The following is a 19,251-nucleotide window of genomic DNA, read 5'->3' on the forward strand; positions in this document are numbered from 1 at the left end:
ATATTTAGTAGGCCCTAGAAGATGCCATCAAAATCCAAGACGTCACAGCCCCTAGGTGCGGAAACATAAGTAGGTTTCGCCACCCGTATTTAGTTCTTGTGCTTTTTCTGGATTACCAAACGTCTTATCGTTGTAAGAGTAGTGTTTTTGGTGTTATAGAACGGTAATTCACTGATGCAGAAGAAATCATTTTTCACTTTAGTGTCCCTTTAATGTTCCAAATTTTTGCCTCATACTATATGCGGATCCGAATAAAAATTTCAGTCAGAAATTTGGGCTTTAAGTATTGGTTTCATTATTGCTGCGTGGCTATGGCTTGACTTCGTTATTTCTGCATGGCTTCGGCTTGGTTTCGTTATAGCTGCATGGCTACGGCTTGGTTTCGTTATAGCTGCGTGACTACAGCATCGCATTTCTTCATTGTTGAGTGCACACCTTGGCAGCAGACGTACGAACCACACTTCACTAGGTGCATCTTTTTTATTCTGCATTGAAGGACCAAGATGTCTGGACCACAAAAACAGTACTCGGCTGCTTTCAAGAGAAAGGTTATGTTAGCTTAAGCGCAGGACATCGGCAACAGTGCAACCGGGACGTTGGCTCCTGCTTTCACCTTGTTCTCGTTTTGCTCAACATATTGGAAAGCTCACATTTATGGCAATTGCTATTTTACAACATGATGAGCAAAACGAGAACGAGGTAAAAGCAGGAGCCAACCTTTTGACAAGTGGACTTGTCTTTTTCAAGGTCAACATGTCACTCATGATCACTCATCGTGCATGCTCTATACTACTCTATATTCGAGTAATTATATTTAACTAGGCGTGTGCAAATACTCGAATATTAGATTTTAAATTGAATAGTGAACGTTAGAAAATTTCTCAATCTTGCCGTGGGCCTCAATATTTGAGAACTGCTTACCGTCAGTTCCGACTGCAATCGATCCGTGTGGCACCGCGTGGCATGATGCGCGTTCCCCGCTCTTGCCTGCCACACAGGTTGGCCTTAATGAGCCGACGATAACCCACCTGCCACCTGCTTTCTTGTTTTCTGGAGCAAAACTGAAAAGCAAAGCTTTCTAAGTGATAGAAGATTGCCATTAAGCATAGTATGGCCCACTAACAAACCGAAAACCACATTAGGACAACTTCGCTATTTCTTCAGCTTCAGAGGGATTCTATTTGACAGACATTCTATCGCTAGAAAATATTTTCCGGACCTTTATATACGAACTGAGTTATCAGTGCTCGTATAACAATTTGGTGTTCACTTTAATAAGAGTAGAGCATATTATACCGCTTGATTCATAGGTACCGAAGTTACTGATAGCTAGCAAGAAGATTATGGTTAAGCAATGTGATCAGCCTCCTGAGCATGTCAAGCACTGTGTTTTTCGCACAATATTTGGAATCATAAAGGTTTGGGTTAAATTTTCTGATATTTGATATGATATTCGGCTCTCTTTTTTTCTCGATTTGATTCGATATTCCATTCTAAATCTACTGTTTGGTAATTGCACTCCCCTATTTCTAACAATAGAATGAATGCTGACACAGTCCTTCTGCCAGGATCACAATAGGCACACCAACTGGTCACATGTGTAAACAACTGATGGTCCAGTCATTGTGTTTGTTTATCAAACAAGTTTACCAAAGACATAGCATGCCTCTCTCCATCTGGAGTGGCTGGTTGAAATGTTTGCTGCACCTGCTGTCTAGTTGTGAGCATTAGTGAATGAGTGCACCTGAAGAAATAAAAAGTTTGTACAAGGTTGTTGCCCTTTCTTGATGCCCTCAGTGACAATGGCAGGTGCACAATTTACCCAGATGCTTAGAGAGCTTTCTTTTAACTGCTGTTCATAAAGTGTCCCTGTTGAGTACACTAAGACGTCATGCTCCCTTTGTTTTTTTTATAGTATAAGTGACACATCACTGTTTGGAGCGAGGTGCAGTGACTAGAAGTAGTATTTTCAAGGAGTTACCTGGCCCTATTGAGAAACGTATCTAGGTTGTGTGTGGCCACTCTAAGGTACAGGCTTAATATTGTTTGTTGACTTATTGTGCAATCAGTACAACACTGGTCTCTGTTAGATGTACATCCTGCATTGCATTCCATAAACCACATATATTCTGTATGTTGAAAGCGGTTAAATAATGGCAGCTGTGACTTGTCTCTTCAGGGCACACCAAATGTGCTGCAAAGGTAGTTAAAGACAGCATTCAAGCTTTTATAATGAAACAAGGGACCTCGAATAGGTATAACCAGGCTCCATTATTGCCATCGGAGCCAGTTTCTGCCTGCTGTAAAGCTTTAGCGATGTTTTATGTGAACTTGACAGCATTCTGATATGACCACTCAAAGATGCCCTGGGGGAAACAGCTGGGATGCATCTTATCTTGTTGTTCTCATTGTACAAAGCCGTGGAGTGCCTGAGCATTAATAAAATGAGGGGGGGGGGGGGGGGATTCCTCCTTGGTGTGCAGAGCTGGAGATGCTGTCTGAGGCCAGAGCCCGACTGGCCAACACCCAGGGCAAGAAGGCCAAGCGCAAGGCCCGCGAGAAGCAGCTGGAAGAAGCGAGGCGCCTGGCAGCCCTGCAGAAGCGGCGGGAGCTTCGCATGGCTGGCATCACGCTGCCCCCGCGACGACGCAAACGCCATGCCATCGACTACAACAAGGAGATCCCATTTGAGAAGCGCCCTGCCCCCGGGCTCCACGACACCTCCGAGGAAGTGTACGACCCAGCTGAGACCGACTTCCGGCGCTTGCGGCAGCAGCACCTCGATGGGGAACTGCGCAGCGAGAAGGAAGAGGTGAGAGTTCAGGCCTCCACTCCAAAGGAGAGAGAGCGAAACACGTAAAGGCAGGTAGGTTAACCAGACGGACGTCCAGCTTGCTACCCTGAGTCTTTGTAAAGGATCCACTCCAAAGCGTGGCAAATTCGTAGTCATATCCCAGAAACCGCAGAAGCACCAGACTTGCTTGAGTAGAACACAAAACATAATCTTGCTGAAATCGGTCCCATTGAGTTCATCCTTGGCACAGTGGTAACACTATGGTTGTGCTGTGTACGGCTGAATACTTTCATTGGCAACAGATTTGATTTTGCAGCCCTGCTAGATGGAGCCATATTCAGTGTATTGAGCACGCACAAAAGCCTCCGTTTATTGAAATGAGAAAGGTGTGACTGGTGCCAGTATGATTTTATAGGCAGCAGAAGTGATGCTGAGGAGACAAAAAAGAGGAGGAACCGTGAAAATTCATCTGTGCAACATCATGCACCTGCCTGGTTGGGAATGAGGTCTGGGGAAACCAAAGTTACCAACGATAATGCGATATCTTGGATCCAACTGACTCCTCCTTCAAGGACAAGAAGATGAGGGATGCATTTCGTGCGCATTATGGTAGCTTGTCAGGCATGCTGGCAAGTTACCGTTTCTTTATTTTCTGTTTTTTCTGTGCAAGGCTCATCAACATAGGAGCATGAATGAGTCAGCCATTGTTAATTGTTCTTGTTGGCCGAGCGGTGTCAGGCGTGGTTCATTATTTTCAGGCCAGACATACGAATTCACTGCAGTGAATCATGCTGTACCAACAGGCCCAGTTAGCTACCCGCGTGTCATTTGTAATTGACAGCAGCGAGCACAGTCTTAGGTAGCGCCAACTTCGTGAAACACACGAACCAAAGAGAGACACACACACACGCCAAGCACCGCAACTTTCAACTGAAGTTCACTGGAGGAAGACGTTTTTGTACATAATTAACCCTTTCGCTGTCGGACGTTTCTGGCCGTGACGCACCCCCAGTGTCGGCTTGGTTTCAGGGAACGAGCATAACAGGGAATGAACATAGCAATTTATTTTTGATTATGATTGGTATACAAATAACATAGTCAATGCAATATGCACATTTCAGTGTTCTGCAGCTGTTGTTAGTAAACATCATCATCATCATCAGCCTGACTATAAAATCTGTTCAACATCCGAATCTGACGATGCGGAACCCTCTTCGTCTCAAGCGACTTTGTCCGAGTCCGAATCCGAGCTCGGCTCGTATTCTGAATCGGAATTCAGCCACCGCTCCCATGAGCAGACGAAGGTCCCGCGCGCCGAGCCATCCGAAAGTAACCGTGCGCAGGGAGGATGCGCTTTCAGTCGCCCGCGCAACGGAGAGAAATGGGACGTTGCGTGATCAAGAAGACAGAGGGAGATGAAAAAAGGCTAAACAAAGTTCGAAGGGCTTTACGTTTACTGCTGCAAGTCGGAAGCGAGGGTGCGAAAGCAGCAATCGAGTCACCCCTTTTGGAGAGGCAACGGCACGTGCGCCTGAACTTGACGCGCCGTAGCAGGCACACCAACAGAATAAAAATAAAAACCTTCAAACCCGCGGAGAAGGCAGAACAACCCTTGAACCCATAACCACACGCGCGCGACGCATGATCCAGCGAACGCGGAGCCACCGCGCCACTCAGCAAAGAGAAAGTGGGGAGTGGCAGTCGCACCGTACTCTTCAATACGTGGGTTAACACAGGTCGGAGCGAATATACGAACTTGTAGAAAGAGTCAACAGATGGCGTGGCAAATCCAGGAGCGCCTGTTTTTGCGCTCAGGCGCGAAATTTTGAACGCACGATAGAGAACGTACTGGTACGTCAGTGACACCGTGGGGGGGAAGCGCGATGACGTACCGGTACGTCAGTGACAGCGAAAGGGTTAACAGAACTACCTAGAAAGCGAACAATGAAATATACAAGGTCATTCCATGCCAACTGTCCCAACCATGGCGCTCAACAAAAATCATTTGTCTAAAAAAATTACATGCATGTAAGCATTACTTGCACAGTATCTTCCTGCAATATTTTGAGCAGAAAAAAATTGGGGGGCATGTCAGGGCCATCTGAATTTCATGAAATGGTGGAAAAGCAGGTGCAAAAAACAAATTCGCCAATAATCTACCGTGTTGCGAATTCTCTCAAAATTTGCGTTTCTGCATTGTCTGAACATTCTTCTTTCCTTATGAAACAGTTTCACAAGATAGCTTTGTTCTTTTACTCCTTTTGCGCCGAGGCAAAAATGCAAAAATACAGTAATCCCTCATTATAATGAAGTCAGCGGGACGGCAAAAGAAATGCGTTATAAGTGGTAATTCGATATAAGCGACCACTCGAGAAAAGCTAACGCAGTCAAGCTTTAATTGCGCCAAAACTGCGAGGAAGTAAAATACAATGTGTTCAGTCTAGCAAAACTTTATTCAGGTGCAGAAAAGGCAGTGAGCTTTGGCTGTTTCAAGTTCTTACCGGGCGCGAGCAACCCCTCCTATAAATTGACCAAGCATTGCACAAGGCCGTGGTCACTGCCCATGCATTCAACCTTATTACTCAGCAGGCGTAGGTACCCCGCATCTGCACCATATTGGGCACTTCACATGGCTCTTCGTCCTCATCAGGGCCACCAACAGTGTCAATTAGTATCTCCGCATCCGTCGCTCGGGCCGACCACGGGAGCAGCAGCGATGAATGTCTCGAAGTCACCTTCTGTTACTTAGCCAGCACTATTATGGACAGCCTTGTACAAATCGCTACAAGTTCGGTCATCGTCAGGGTCGCTAACAACGGCGCGGGAAAAGCCGGCGTGCGTAGAGCAGTTGGCGACCTTCCAGTTTTCAAGTCCTTTCCATGAAAAGTCCTTTCCATGAAAAGTTCAGCAAATGGACCGCACCAAGCAAATGAATGTTGTACCTCTTGCTGGCGTCATGTGCTGTGAGCATGCACTGCGAAAGAGTCTTACGGTACAGCTTCCGGGTAGTATCAGTGATGCCCTCATCCATTGGTTGCAGTATTGCGGTTGTGTTTACAGGCAAAAATTCTACAGTGATTGCCTTGAGGTTGTCGATCTTCCTGTGGCTCGGACAATTGTCAATTATGAAAAGCACTTGCCGATTCTTTGCGTTGAACTGTCTGTCCAGAAGGCGCACATAGTCTTCAAAAATAGCAGCGGTCATCCATGCTCGCTTGTTATTTCTGTAGATGCGTTCCTTGGGAACAGTTGCATTTCGCAAGCACTGCGGCTTCTCCGCCTTACCCAGTATCAACAAGCGAAGCTTGTCTTCGACTTTTGCATGGGCGCCAAACAGCACCGTGACACGCTGCTTGCCCTGTTTTCCTCTGGATGAGGATCTGCCAGCGATAGTGAATGTGCGATTCGGTAGCATATTGTAGTACAATGCAGCCTCATCTGACATATTTACTCGATTCTAACGCGCCCTCGATCGTAACGCGCACCCTTTTCCTGCGACAAAAAAAAGTCGAGTGTAACGCGCCCATTTGCCATGACCTAAAAAAAAAAAAGTCCTTTACAGCACCGCAGACCTCATTCTTTCATACAGAAATACAACATTCTCTCATTTGGAAAAAACAAGGATTTACTCCCAGTGCTTTGAAGTTGTGATAAATAAAAAATGTTGCAGTTTTGCCCGAAAGGCAAAGCATCAATTATGATAGCAAATTAGTAGACAACTATACGAAAAGTAAGGATAGTAGTTTTATCAACCATATAAACTTTTAAATATTCGCTTACTAGCTATTAAGAAGCACGCGCGCACAAGCAAACATGAACACGTCTCACTCAATGACTGCGGAAACTCTTTATCAAAACGCTGGAGTGAGGAATTGCAGTAGCAGGAACGAGCGAATTGAGCTTTGTGCGGCCTCTCGCATCAAGGTGACCTAAGCGACGAGACCACAGCACGGTGCACCTAGATGCGTAGACTCTTGTCTCCGTCGCAGATCGCTGTCAAGATAGGCACCGCGCGGGCGCACCGTACGTAGCAGGCGCCAGTGTAGAATGCCTCTCCTGTTTGTGCCAGTCCCGCGCGCAAGTTTCAGGAACTCCGAATGCACACCCGTGATACGGCCCGATTTCAGTCCGTCTCCGCACACGTGATCGCTTTCCTTTTAATTGCGACATGGTGATGAACTCGGCATGTCTACTTTTAAAACGAAACTACTCATTAAGTGGGTACGGTTTAACGAGGTTTTACTGTATTACAAAATAATGTGCCCAGAAAAGAGTGAGGAGCAGGCTTATGTTTAAAAGAGAGTGTTTGAGAGGAAGCTGACTTCGCGCTCTGCTTGCGAGCTCCACACGCACGGCGCACGACTGCAAAACTTGGCAGAGATGTTCACAGCTATCCGTGGACCATGTTTTTTCACCAAGCCCGAGGGGTGGTTCAGGACACCTTTAAGTGGTGCTAATTTGTCTATGTGACACAGGTGAGACCTGCATGCGCATGCCTGATTTTGTGCTACATTGTGCCCCCATGTTTTCAGAGATGGCACGATTAAGGCAAGCTTTTGGTCGGCCAATTAAGATGCTTTACGACCTTACGAGCAAAAAGGTCATGTGACAGCTGGTGCACATTTCTAAAGCCAGGCAGTATAGTAGGTGGCAAAGCATGCTTACCAGCCAGCTTGGGGCCCTCGTGCGCTTCCATTGATATACAGCAAAACCTCAGTGTAGCAAAGTTGAAGGAAGAGCCAAAGTAGTTTGACTATTGATTGCACCAACACATCTGCTAGGCCTGCACAGGCACATATTGCTGCAGAGTATCACCCATTGCCCAGACCCTAACCCAATCACCTGACATGCCAGAGATGCATGCACTGTAGGATCTGCTTTAATTTGCATTACAAGTGCAGAATATGCTGTTAGAACTTTCCTTGGAATTGCCGCTCAGTTATGTCGTCGCTTACACATCCCTTTCTTCTGCCTGCTTGTGCATATAGGCTACCCTGATGGTTGCAGCTCTGGCTTATTCAAAAAAAATAAAAAGCAGCTTCTGCTTATATATTTGGTTCATGTTTCGCAAGTCACGCGTGATATTTTCTTGAGCTAGCAATTTATAAATAATGTGAAACCAGAGTAATTTTTATTAAATAATTTCAAGATTTGTAAATATACAATGAATGAAAGAAAACTCGTGCAATACAGAAAGCAGGCTCAATGTAAGGCTTACATTTGCCATGCTACCTGGCTTACTAGTGAAGTGTTTTACCAACTCAAACTCTTAGCTGCTGCATAGCTGATCACCAAACGCAATGTTGGCAGCAGCAGTGTTTGATCTAACGTGTGTACCTCAACCGCACTTCAAGCAAACTCTTTGAGCGTAGCAGCACTTTGTGAGCTCCTCAGATTGCTGAGCACCGGAGCGTGTGAGGTGGTTGAGAGTCGCTTGTCTGTCCTGTGCAGCGCGAGCGCCGCAAGGACAAGCAGAAGCTGAAGCAGCGCAAGGAAAACGACCTGCCCCCATCACTTTTGTCGGCGGAACCTGTGCGCAAGCGCAGCAAGCTCGTGCTGCCAGAGCCGCAGATCTCGGAGCAGGAACTCGAGCAAGTGGTGAAGCTGGGCCGCGCTAGTGAGACTGCTCGTGAGGCCGCCCAGGAGGCAGGCCATCAGGCTTCGGACACTCTGCTGGCCGACTACAGCCTCACGCCTGGTGCAGCTGCCGCCGCTGGGGCACTGCGGACACCCAGGGCACCTGCTCTCAGCCGTGACACCATACTGCAGGTGGGCATTCCATTTTGGTTCATTTAGTGTGACCCCACATCATGTTCGGAAGTCACTGTGAGCAAAAAGTGCTTCCTTATTTGGATACAATTGGGTGTACCTTTGCTCCTACGTGATGACTTTCTTGCCGGCAAACAAGAGCATTGCAGTGCGGAATTGTGCTTACAGAACAAGACATTCTGCACCATGGTCATCACATACACTCAAGTGGTCACGACACTGCATGGGTGTGTAGTTGTTACCATTCATATTCTTGCTGGTAAATGCAGTCACTGTTTTACCTTCCTGTTTTAGCTTCCTGTTTTACCTTACCCGGTACCAAATTAAGGAGAGGTCTATGGGGGCTTAGCCCTGGGCCCCAACTTCTGACAGTTGGGGAAAGTAGGCTGTCCTATTAGGCTCCGTTTATTTATCCGGCCATGCCCATTTTACAAGTTGTGGCCAGCATCAGCTGCCTATGTGAGCACTTATTTTGCCCTTTCAGTGCCCATATTTTTTTCAGATCTTATAAAACCAGCACAACAGTTTATTTTCGGTTATTCTGAAGGGAAAAAATGACAGATAATGGTAAATGCACTCTTAGTATGGCCCCCACATTCCTATCTTCTTTCTCTATATCTTGCCTAGCTTCATTCTGACGTGCATGCTTCCGCGATAGCGCCGCCGTGTCAGGCAAAATGAAAAAAAAAAAAACCTGCTATAAATGTACGACAGATGGCAGAAACTTGCAAGAGTGGCCCATGCACTACGGCGCAAATGGACAATTGCAGCAGTGCACAAAGTCCGGGAGCCGCCTCTCCAATGGGCAGGTGCCCACTTTGCGCACCTGCCGACGCCCACAAAGGGGCACATTCCACAGCCCACTAACAAAAACCAAGACTGAGCAAACCCAGAGAGGTGAGAAAATATGTTTCTATAAAAGCAGATAGCGAAACTCGTAGCTCGCCAACTTCGTGTTACTGCTGTTAGGAATGGCCTGCCAGGGTGGCAACGTGCAAGCTATCTCAGCCCACTGCAGGTGCTTCCATCTACCCGCGGGGGTGACGCCCTTCAGAGAACCAGCGAGGACAGCGCTAACCAACCGTGAACTTCCTTTGGAGGACTGCGGACTACGGCAGCTCTGGAATTGAGAGGCGCCGGCTGGGTTCGAGCGTGACCACCTGGCTATGGGGACGCAGGACAATGGCTACCACAACGACTGCGCTGCAAAGGTCATCGGCCCTCGGAGTGAGCAGTGAAACCCGTGCGGCATGTGTGAGTGTAAAACCCCTACCCCGTTCTCACAAAGGCGACCACCGGGACTTTCTACGATGACATCGAACAATGACGTCGAACGATGACGTCAAACAGAGTGGTTATAAGCGGCTGTTGTCGGCTGCTAGTGTGTGCTCGTCGTCGTGCTCTGTGTACATCAATGTACTCGTGAGCTGTGTGCTCGTTTGCTGTATGTTTTGTCTTGCGGGCTCCATTTGGGAGTCATGCTAGACTGTGTAAATATATCCCATGTTCAACTGTAAATAACATGTAAATAAATCCTGCTCGCCTAGTCCTGTCGCCCCAAGTTCCTGCGATCGTCCTACAAGCCCGACTCCAAATCTTACATCTGAATGGCAGCGATGAGATCGGCCTACGGCTCGTAAATCGGCCTATGACTCGGAGACAGCAACGGCAGCTCACGGACTTTGGCACATCGTGACCGTCCGGTATCCTGATCAAGTTGGAGGCGACTTGGGATTGACCACCTCTTGCAACTGACTGGGTACGGCGGAGAAGGACTGGTGATATGGTGCTGCTTCAGTGGGTAAGCATTTGGTTTTGGCTGTAAGATTTACCAGGCTTCAATTCCTCTGTGTTTTTGGATTTTATTTGCTGGGATCTTTTACTTGCATTCTGATTTGCGGGGGGGATCGCAGCAAGTATTGTGTGACAGCAGAGCCAAAGCTTAAAGTAGCGACCATGATCCTAATGTGTTTGACGGGAGCTGACCTGTTGTGGTTGTGTGAAGAGCTCATGGTAGACGTAGAGAAGGACTTGACGGTATCAGAAATTCGTACGACCATTTTGTAAAGTGCCAATGATTTGAAACTCATAGAAAAACCAGGTAAACGAATTCTAAACAAAAGACAGGAACAGGAATCAATTAGGCAAGAACGCCAAGAGCGCGAGCGAAAATGCCAAGAGCGCGAGCGAAAACGCCAAGAGCGTGAGCAAAAACGGCAACTGATTGAAAAAGAAATGGCAGCAGTGAAGAAACAGATACAGGATTTGCAGCAGTTAAACGCAGGAAGTCAACGGCGGCTTGAGAAATCTAGGCTAGACGCAGCGAAAGTGGGAAGTAGATAGCAGATTTTGCTCAAAAGCCGAGGAAAGTAGTAGTACCTGTGAGAGTAGCAGCACATTCACAGGTGAACTTGAAGTGCTAGCAGCTAACGATGCCTTAGTGGCAACAGAGGCCGTTAAAGGCCAGAGTAAGAGCGACGAGGTGCTGTGCCAACAGAGGACTGTAGAGACAGCTAGGCCAGCTGCGAACAAATTGGCACAGTTACCACGCGTGTGCGTCGCATCTCATGGTATCGAGGTCGTTAGCGAGGTACAGGGTACTGTTGACCCGACAGACACGAGCACCCATGTCGAGTCAGATCTGCGTGCCGCAGTGATGTGCCAGCTGGACGATGCAATTGAGGGTAATTCTCAGGATTGCGAGCTGCGTAACTCAAGAAAATACAACTGCATTGTTCAGGGATCGGTGCAGCTCTCCGCCAGTCTAAGTAGCCTAGATAGGGATGATTCCGTTATTAATTATTCGGACTGTGCGCGTGAGACAGCGACTGAAACCGACGGGCCAAGTGCCGATGCACAGCGTGAGCTGGGCAATGCAGTAGAGGGCAGTTCGCAAGAGTGCGAGTTGCATAACTCAAGTAAAGCCTACTGCATTGTTCCAGAGTCGGTTGAGCTGTCCGCCAGTCGAGGCAAAGTGAGTAGCTTTAAATGTAAATCACTCAGACTGTGTGGGTAAGAGACCGATCCGGGCCGACGAAATGTGTACCGGCCAGCACGAGGCACCAGAGGACGGCATGAAAGGGACTTCAAAGAGAAAGCGCCGTAAAAAGAAGCGCGATAAAGACTGAAAGACAGTGACTATTGTAGCACAGCCAAAGACGGCGAGAGACCCGAAAAGCCCGGGCACAAGGAAAAGAAAGGTGCAGTCGTCGCTGACGATGTTGACGCATGAAAGACGTTCAAGCCACAGGTAAAAAAGAGACAGAGAAACATAATCTGCACGGACGCGGACAAAGGGCAGGGGGTAGTTAAGTTCCTCGTCGTTCCGTCGTTCTTTTCGAAGTTCAGCGTGTAGTACAAAGGAGCGCAAGGTGGCAGGACGAGACGAGGTGGTACGGAGTCGTGACGCGGTCAGTCGAGATCGTAATGAAAGCATCACGCCAGGACACAAATTGGCCAAAGACTGTAACGTCTTGAGGGAGCTGATAGTGAGTCAGCCCTTTTGTTGTAGCTTTCGAACCGTGACCACCTTGAGTAAGGCTCAAAAGTATGAGTCAGTCGTAAACGTTTGAAGCGGGAGGCCAAGAGAGCTTCGTAGGAGTGAAACGTTTTGTTTTGTTTTGTTAATTTTTGAGCACTTAAAAGTTTTCACTATTTAAGACTAGAGTTTCTTTCAGTATTTCAGGTATGAGCTTTGTTTAGGTTTTGTTTGAGAAGCTCCGAGAGTTGAAAAACGCATTTTAAATAAACCTGTAGTTTCGCGAGGTGTTCATTAATGAGTAGATAGGCTTTCTTTTTTTGTGTTTGTGTGAGTAACCTGAGTGTCAAAGTTATCGTTGAGAGGCCTATCCTAACGCGCGTGTGTATTAGTTAACCTTCTTTTTTTATGTTTTTTTTTCTAAGGTTAAGCGTGTAAATTTTCAGTAAGTGCGTGATTTGCACTAAGAGTTCGTAGTTCCATTAGCGCATGTCCTGTGAAGACGGAAGGAAGCAGAATGTTTATGACTGGGTTGCTCGTGTGTGTTGAGGGCAGCCGTATTCTGACTTCGCTAGTGAGCGTGCGTAGAACGAGTTATTAGCAGAGGCGTTTTTTTAAGGGCTCTGCGGAGTGCGTGAGTTACGCAAGTGTAGTTGTTCGTTTAAGGAATGTGTCCTATATGGATAAAGGTACAAATGTGAGTAAGCGTGTTGAAATGCTTACGTACGACGCAAGTACGCGTTCGGAATAGGGACCACAAAGCTAGCACGATTGTGATTACGTACCTGTGTAGTTCACCAGACGGCTCAGTGGCAACCGTACATGAGAAAAGTATGCCACTGTGATAGGGTAAGAACAGACTGTTCGTGAAGCTAGGCTGCTTAAGTTATGTTCAGGTATTGGTGGTTAAGAGCCTTCAGTTTGATTCTGCGTAAACCTGTACTCTTGTGCAGCGCGACGGTCGGGTTTGGTCAAACTCAAGAGGAACGTGAACGCTCGCTTTGGCGGCACGAAATTTTGGGGCAAAATTTGGGGTTTCCTAGTTGAGTGGCTTGCATTGAAATTTTGATGGGAAGCCTGGTAGGTTAACAGCAGATTCCGGGCGTTTGAACGCTGAGCGGTATTGTGTTGCCGGGTCGACTCTTCTGTGCCAGTTGTGAGATGGTTGAAGGCATTCCAAGTGCGCAGGGGTTGCAGAGAGCAAAGCCATCGTCTTGCTTGCCAGCCATTCTCTTCCTGCCCAGCGGTTGTCAGCACTGGCCAGTCGAGATTTTCCGGGCCATGGAGGAGCTGTTAGGAATGGCCTGCCAGGGTGGCAACGTGCAAGCTATCTCAGCCCGCTGTAGGTGCTTCCATCTATCCGCGGTGGTGACGCCCTTCAGAGAACCAGTGAGGACAGCGCTAACCAACTGTGAACTTCCTTTGGAGGACTGCGGACTACGGCAGCTCTGGAATTGAGAGGCGCCGGCTGGGTTCGGGCGTGACCACCTGGCTACGGGGACGCAGGACAATGGCTACCACGACGACTGCGCTGCAAAGGTCATCGGCCCTCGGAGTGAGCACTGAAACCCGTGCGGCATGTGTGTGTGTAAAACCCCTACCCCCTTCTCACAAAGGCGACCACAGGGACTTTCTACGATGACGTCGAACGGAGTGGTTATAAGCGGCTGTTGTCGGCTGCTAGTGTGTGCTCGTCGTCGTGCTCGTGCTCGAAACGAACTCGTGAGCTGTGTGCTCGTTTTCTGTATGCTTCATCTTGCAGGCTCCATTTGGGAGTCACGCTAGACTGTCGATGTATGTCTTGTTTCAACTGTAAATAATGTAAATAAATCCTGCTCGCCTAGTCCTGTCGCCCGAAGTTCCTCCGATCGTCCTACAAGCCCGATTACAAAATCTTACACTGCGCACATCTGACTGGAGAACGTGCCAGTACATCAGTAGCACTGAAAGGGCCAACTGCAACGACATGTTGGGCCACGTAAGAAGCTAGCCTACGATGGTGATGATGAAAAACTTTATTAAGAAGGGGCATGGGTTCTAAAAATTGTTTTCTTTATTTTTTAGCTCAATCTGCACTAAACTTCACTGTATTGATCAATTTCTCACGCTGATTTCAAATCTATAATTACTGTGTTTACTCGATTCTACCGCGCCCTCGATTATAAGGCACATTCATTTTTCCTTGCCAAAGAAAAGGGGAAAAAGAAACCGCCCTCGATTTTAACGCGCACCCATTTGCCGTGACCTAAAGAAAGAAAAATTCTTTACAATACTGCGCTGCTCATTCTTTCATACAGAAATACAACTTTCTCTAATTTGGAAAAAACAAACATTTACTCCCAATACACTAAAGTTGCGATAAATAAAAAAGTCGCAGTTTCACGCGAAAGGAGAAGCATCGATTGCGCTAGCAAATTAGTAGACAGCTATACGAAAAGTAAGGATAGCCGTATAATATTTTTAAACATTCGCTTACTAACTAAATTAACAAGCATGGTGTCACACGCACACAAGCATGAACATGCCTCACTCAATGACCGCGGAAGCTCTTTAAATGCTGGAGGAGGAAGGGCGGTAGCAGGAGCGAGGGAAGTGACCTTTGTGCGGCCTCTCACTTCAATGCGAACTAAGCGACGAGAACACAGCATAGTGCACCTAGATGTGTCGACTCTTGTCTCCGTTGCAGATCGCTTTCAAGACGGGCCCCGCGCGGCCGTGCTGTACGTTGCAGCCGCTGGTGTAGAACGCCTCTCCTGTTTGCACCAGTGCTGCACCAAATCCGAACATCCGTGATGTGGCCCGATTTCCGTCTATCTCCGCACACGTGATCGCTTTCCTTTTAATTTTGGCATCGTGATGAACTCGGCATGTCTTTGCAGTTGGCACTTCCATGCTGATAGAGCAAACGCAGAAAACGGGAAGACAGACGGTGCACTAACCTAAGCCATAGGAAGCATTGTCTAAGCACACATACAGCAGCACATGGAGCAAGCTACGGCAGCTAGGCTCGAAGCGTGTACGAGGCGGCCGTTTTGAAATGCCGATGGCGATATGGTAACGCAGATTTAGGCTCATACCCAATTCTAACGTGCGCGCAATTTTTGGACCTGTTTTATCCGAAAAAAGTGCACGTTAGATTTTAGTAAATACGGTAGTGTTTTGATAGCTACTCTGGCTCAGAAAGTATTAATGTCTGAAAATAAATTTAATGGGTACCGTATTTACAGGATTGTAAGTCGACCTATTTTTTAAAATTTGAAAACCTAAGTGAGGGGGTCGACTTACAATTAAAACCAAAACATGGCACCGCCAAAAAAAGAAGCGAGACCAATGAGATATCAGGGGAGCTACAATGTAGTTACAATTTTGTTTGCTCTATGACCCTACCCGTAGTTTTCGCTATCCTGTGCGTTCGTTCGCTATTCGGAAGGGTATTTCAAAATTTTTTAGGGTTTTACAGTGCACGCAACACTCATGGGGGGTGTCGATAGTCGATTGAAGTGCCGCTGTTCCATTCGCAGCGACACTCCCAGAACGGCGGCGCTTGCAGGGATTATTGATAGTTCATGGAAGAGCAGACGCCGCTCATGTGTTTCTATTTCCCTGTAGCTTATATAGGTGTTCTATGGTAGCTTTTAGTTTGACACGTTCGACTCGACTGCCGGCTACGTGCTACTTTCATGCTTCCTCAGTCGTCATGAGTGCTCCAGGCCCACTAAACATTTGGCCCTCATTCACAGCAGCATTCAACAGGGCTGCCATCCTTTACGCCGAAGAGAGAGAAACAACTTCATTTAGTCGCCTGCAGAACGACACCATGACTAAATGGCGCCGTGACACGGGCCCTGACGTCTTCTCAGCGGGTGGTCTCTACTCAACTCCAACGCGTGTTACTCCCGCGGTCGGGCGCCCTGAGGGGCAACGTTTCGTCGGTTTCGCTTGGCCTTTGTCTTTCGAGAGCCACCGAGACCTGCTGGACGGCCCAGGTTTGGCTTTCCTGGTCGTAGCATTCCGCCGCAGCCGCTAGTCGCGGCGGAATCGTTGTACTTGTTGAAGCTTCGTCGGGGTACTTGGTGCAATCCCATGAAATGTGCATCAGGGTGGCCCTCTCCCGCTGGCACACATCACTCACGTATAATTTCGGGTATAGATTAGTCATTAACACTGGGGTGGGTAAGGAACCAGTTTGCAATTGTCTGAACAGCACCGCCTCTGCTCGGCTCAGCCCCACCTCTGCTCGGCTCAGCCCCGGGTGCGGGGGTGGGAAAGTCCTTCGAGCCAGGCGGTGGAATTGTGTAAGTTTGTTGAACGTCGTCATGCGGTCTTTGGCACTACACCACGTTGGACGGCCAGTTGCAGCGGCGCAGTTGGTTAGCGCTCGCGCCACTGCGTGTGCCGTCTCGTTGAGGTTATTGTGCTTCTCCGACGCATTGCCGAAGAAACAAATCACTTTGCAGTGGGCCGCAAGTTTGATGTTTCCGAACGGTTGGTGCAACAGTGGCAACTGCAGTGAAGCAAAATTTTCACCTGTGACGGCAAGCGAAGAATTTCCCACGGGCCGAAGTCGGGACGCTTTCTGGAGCTGTAGATGAAGCTTGCGGGGTACATTGATGTAGGTGAAGCTTGTAGGGTACGTCGCTGAAGTGCGTGATTGCTCCCTGCCAGTGAAGTGCGACATGGTCATGGAACAAGCCCGGATCTTCACCTTTGAGGACCTGCTTCGCCGTAGGCAGGACCAGGGTCTCTGTGGGAACGACCAGGGGGTGATTTCCACATGACGTGAGGCCCGCTGATGCTCCTGGCAGATTTGGCAGCTCTGGACCATTTGAGCGATGTCTTGGTCCAGGCCAGGCCACCAAACATGGGACCGGGCCACCATCTTGGTCTTTTGCACGCCAGGATGACACGCGTGCAGCAACTGCAGGACTCTGTACCGGAGACTTTTGTGGTATCACCACCCTGGAACCCCACAGTAGGCAGCCCTGCTGCAAGCTCAGCTCGGCATCCTTGTGGCTATAGGCCTGTTGAACCAATTCCTCCCCACGGGACACTGCCTTGACCACCTGAGACAGGACTGGGTCCCGGCTGGTCGCTTGCGATACCACAGGTCTGGAGAGTACCTCCGTGAACGCATGCTCCAGCATGAATACTTCCGCAGGTTCTGGAACGGCATCAGGCACCTCAGGCAGGTCAGGCACCTCAGGCAGCTCAGGGCATCAGTAGGTACCAGATTCTTTCCCGGATGGTAAACCAGCTGGTAACTGTAAGCTGCGAACCTCAAGGCCCAGCGTACCACTCGATGTGATGCCTGCACGGGAACTGCCTTGTCAGGCTCCAGCAGCCCCAATAGCGGCTTGTGGTCCGTGACTGCCCCGAACTTCTGGCCCCACAGATACTGGTGGAAGCGTTCGACACCGAACATGGGGACCAGGCCTTCCTTGTCCAGCTGGCTGTAGCGTTGCTTTGCAGCACGAAGTCGACGTGAAGCAAACAACACAGGGCGTTCCTGACCATCCTTGTCCCTGTGTGCCAGGATGGCTCCCACACCGTACGGCGACACATCTACGATCAGGACGACAGGCTTGGCAGGATCGAAGTGTACCAGCACTGGAGCCTTTGTGATTAGCTCCTTGCTGTGCTGGTAGGCCCGGTCCTGCTCCTTCTTCCAGACCCATTGCTGACCATCTCGAAGCAGAAGATGGAGCGGCTGTGGACACTTCGACAGGTTCAGTAGAAGTTGATGAGGCTGAGGTAGCTCTGAAGCTCCTTCTTGTTCTAGGGCTTAGGCGCCTTGAGCACGGCATCAACCTTGCGGGGAGCCGAGGCTAGGCCAGCCTGGGAAATGACATGTCCCAAGTACTCAACACTGGGGGCCAGGAAAATGCACTTTTCCAGCTTGAGCTTGAGGCCGGCATCCTGCAATCGTGCCAGGACGTTGTGCAGGTTTTGCAGGTGGTCCCCGTCGTCGCTGGCAGTAACCAGGATGTCATCCAAGTACACCACCACATGCCTCATGCCCCTGAAGAGGTTGTCCATCTCCCTCTGAAATATGGCTCGGGCTGAAACCACTCCAAACGGTAAGCGCGTGTACTGGAAGAGCCCCAAAGTTGTCGATATTGTGACATAGTTCTGGGAGGCATCCTGGAGCACCAGCTGCTGGTAAGCATCTCCGAGGTCGAGCTTAGTGAACTTCTGTCCACCGGACAACGCTGACAAGAGATCTTCAATCCGGGGAAAGGGTAGTGACAGGTTGATGGTAACCTTGAAATCCCCGCAGATCCTGACACTGCCGTTTTGCTTGAGAACTGGTACAATGACAGCGGCCCATTCAGACGTCCTGACGGGCACCAGGATGCCCTCTTGCCGTAACCGTTGCAGCTCTCGGGTGACCCCGTCCTTCAGGGTGAATGGCAGTGGGCGAGGCTTGAAAAAACATGGCTGAGCTTCCTCAGGTACATAGATGGCAGCTGTCGTGCCGGCAAATGTGCCCACCCCTGGCTGGAATGGGGACTTGAACTTGGTCAGGAGGCTGGGGACGTCTTTTACCGCATGCAGGCTGGCTTCCTGGTACTTTGGCAGACAAACGCCCAGTGCATGAATCCAGTTTCGGCCCAGCAGCGTCGGCGACTACTCCTTGGTTAAGTAAAGGGTAAGGGTTGCCTCCCTGTCGTCAAAGCGAATGCTGACCTATGCCTGACCCTGGACCTGGGAGAGCTGCCTGGAGTAGCTGCGCAGCATCACACCCGATGCCTTGACGGACACGCCAGAGAAAGTACGCTAGAACAGTTTCCCAGCCATTACCAACACGCTGGCCCCTGTGTCCAGCTCCACGGAAATGGGGTGCCCGCAGATTTTGACGGTCAGTATGTACGGCGGCACAGACGACGATACAAAGCCTGTGTGCCACATGGCAAAAATCGGCGAGTCCTTGGCCACGGCATGGAGCTTGGCCACGGAAGAACTTGAGCCTGCTGCCGCACGCCTCTGCCGCGTACCCTTGCGACGGCTACCCTGGCCGCGGGCTTGTGTGGTACCTTGGCTTGAACCAGACTGCTGCTGTCCGCTGTTCGTCCTCCCCCTTCGGCATACCCGTTCCAGGTGCCAAGTTTTCCCACACTTGAAGCATTGTGCTTGAGAGAACTGGCACTGTGAGGGGGAGTGGACAGCACTACAGCAACTGCAGGTACTTCCCTTTGTCGCCAACTCGTTG

General features: G+C 49.1%; 1 protein-coding gene and 1 long non-coding RNA gene across 2 annotated transcripts in view; both read left to right on the top strand.

Annotated features, from left to right (window-relative positions):
- The window catches only part of Cdc5 (cell division cycle protein 21), a 145,347-nt gene that overhangs the window by 29,622 nt on the left and 96,474 nt on the right, over window positions 1–19,251 (top strand). Inside the window, exons 5-6 of the mRNA XM_050170303.2 lie at window positions 2,484–2,812; window positions 8,246–8,563. Of these exons, the coding sequence (XP_050026260.1) occupies window positions 2,484–2,812; window positions 8,246–8,563 (647 nt within the window). The remainder of the gene's footprint in view (window positions 1–2,483; window positions 2,813–8,245; window positions 8,564–19,251) is intronic.
- On the top strand, window positions 8,572–13,884 carry LOC129382206 (uncharacterized). The gene is made up of 2 exons (XR_008610297.1): window positions 8,572–10,364; window positions 12,995–13,884. It is a non-coding gene; the product is annotated as an uncharacterized lncRNA (long non-coding RNA).

Source organism: Dermacentor andersoni, chromosome 6 (genome assembly GCF_023375885.2).
Source record: "Dermacentor andersoni chromosome 6, qqDerAnde1_hic_scaffold, whole genome shotgun sequence".
NCBI classification, from domain to species: Eukaryota; Metazoa; Arthropoda; class Arachnida; order Ixodida; family Ixodidae; genus Dermacentor; species Dermacentor andersoni.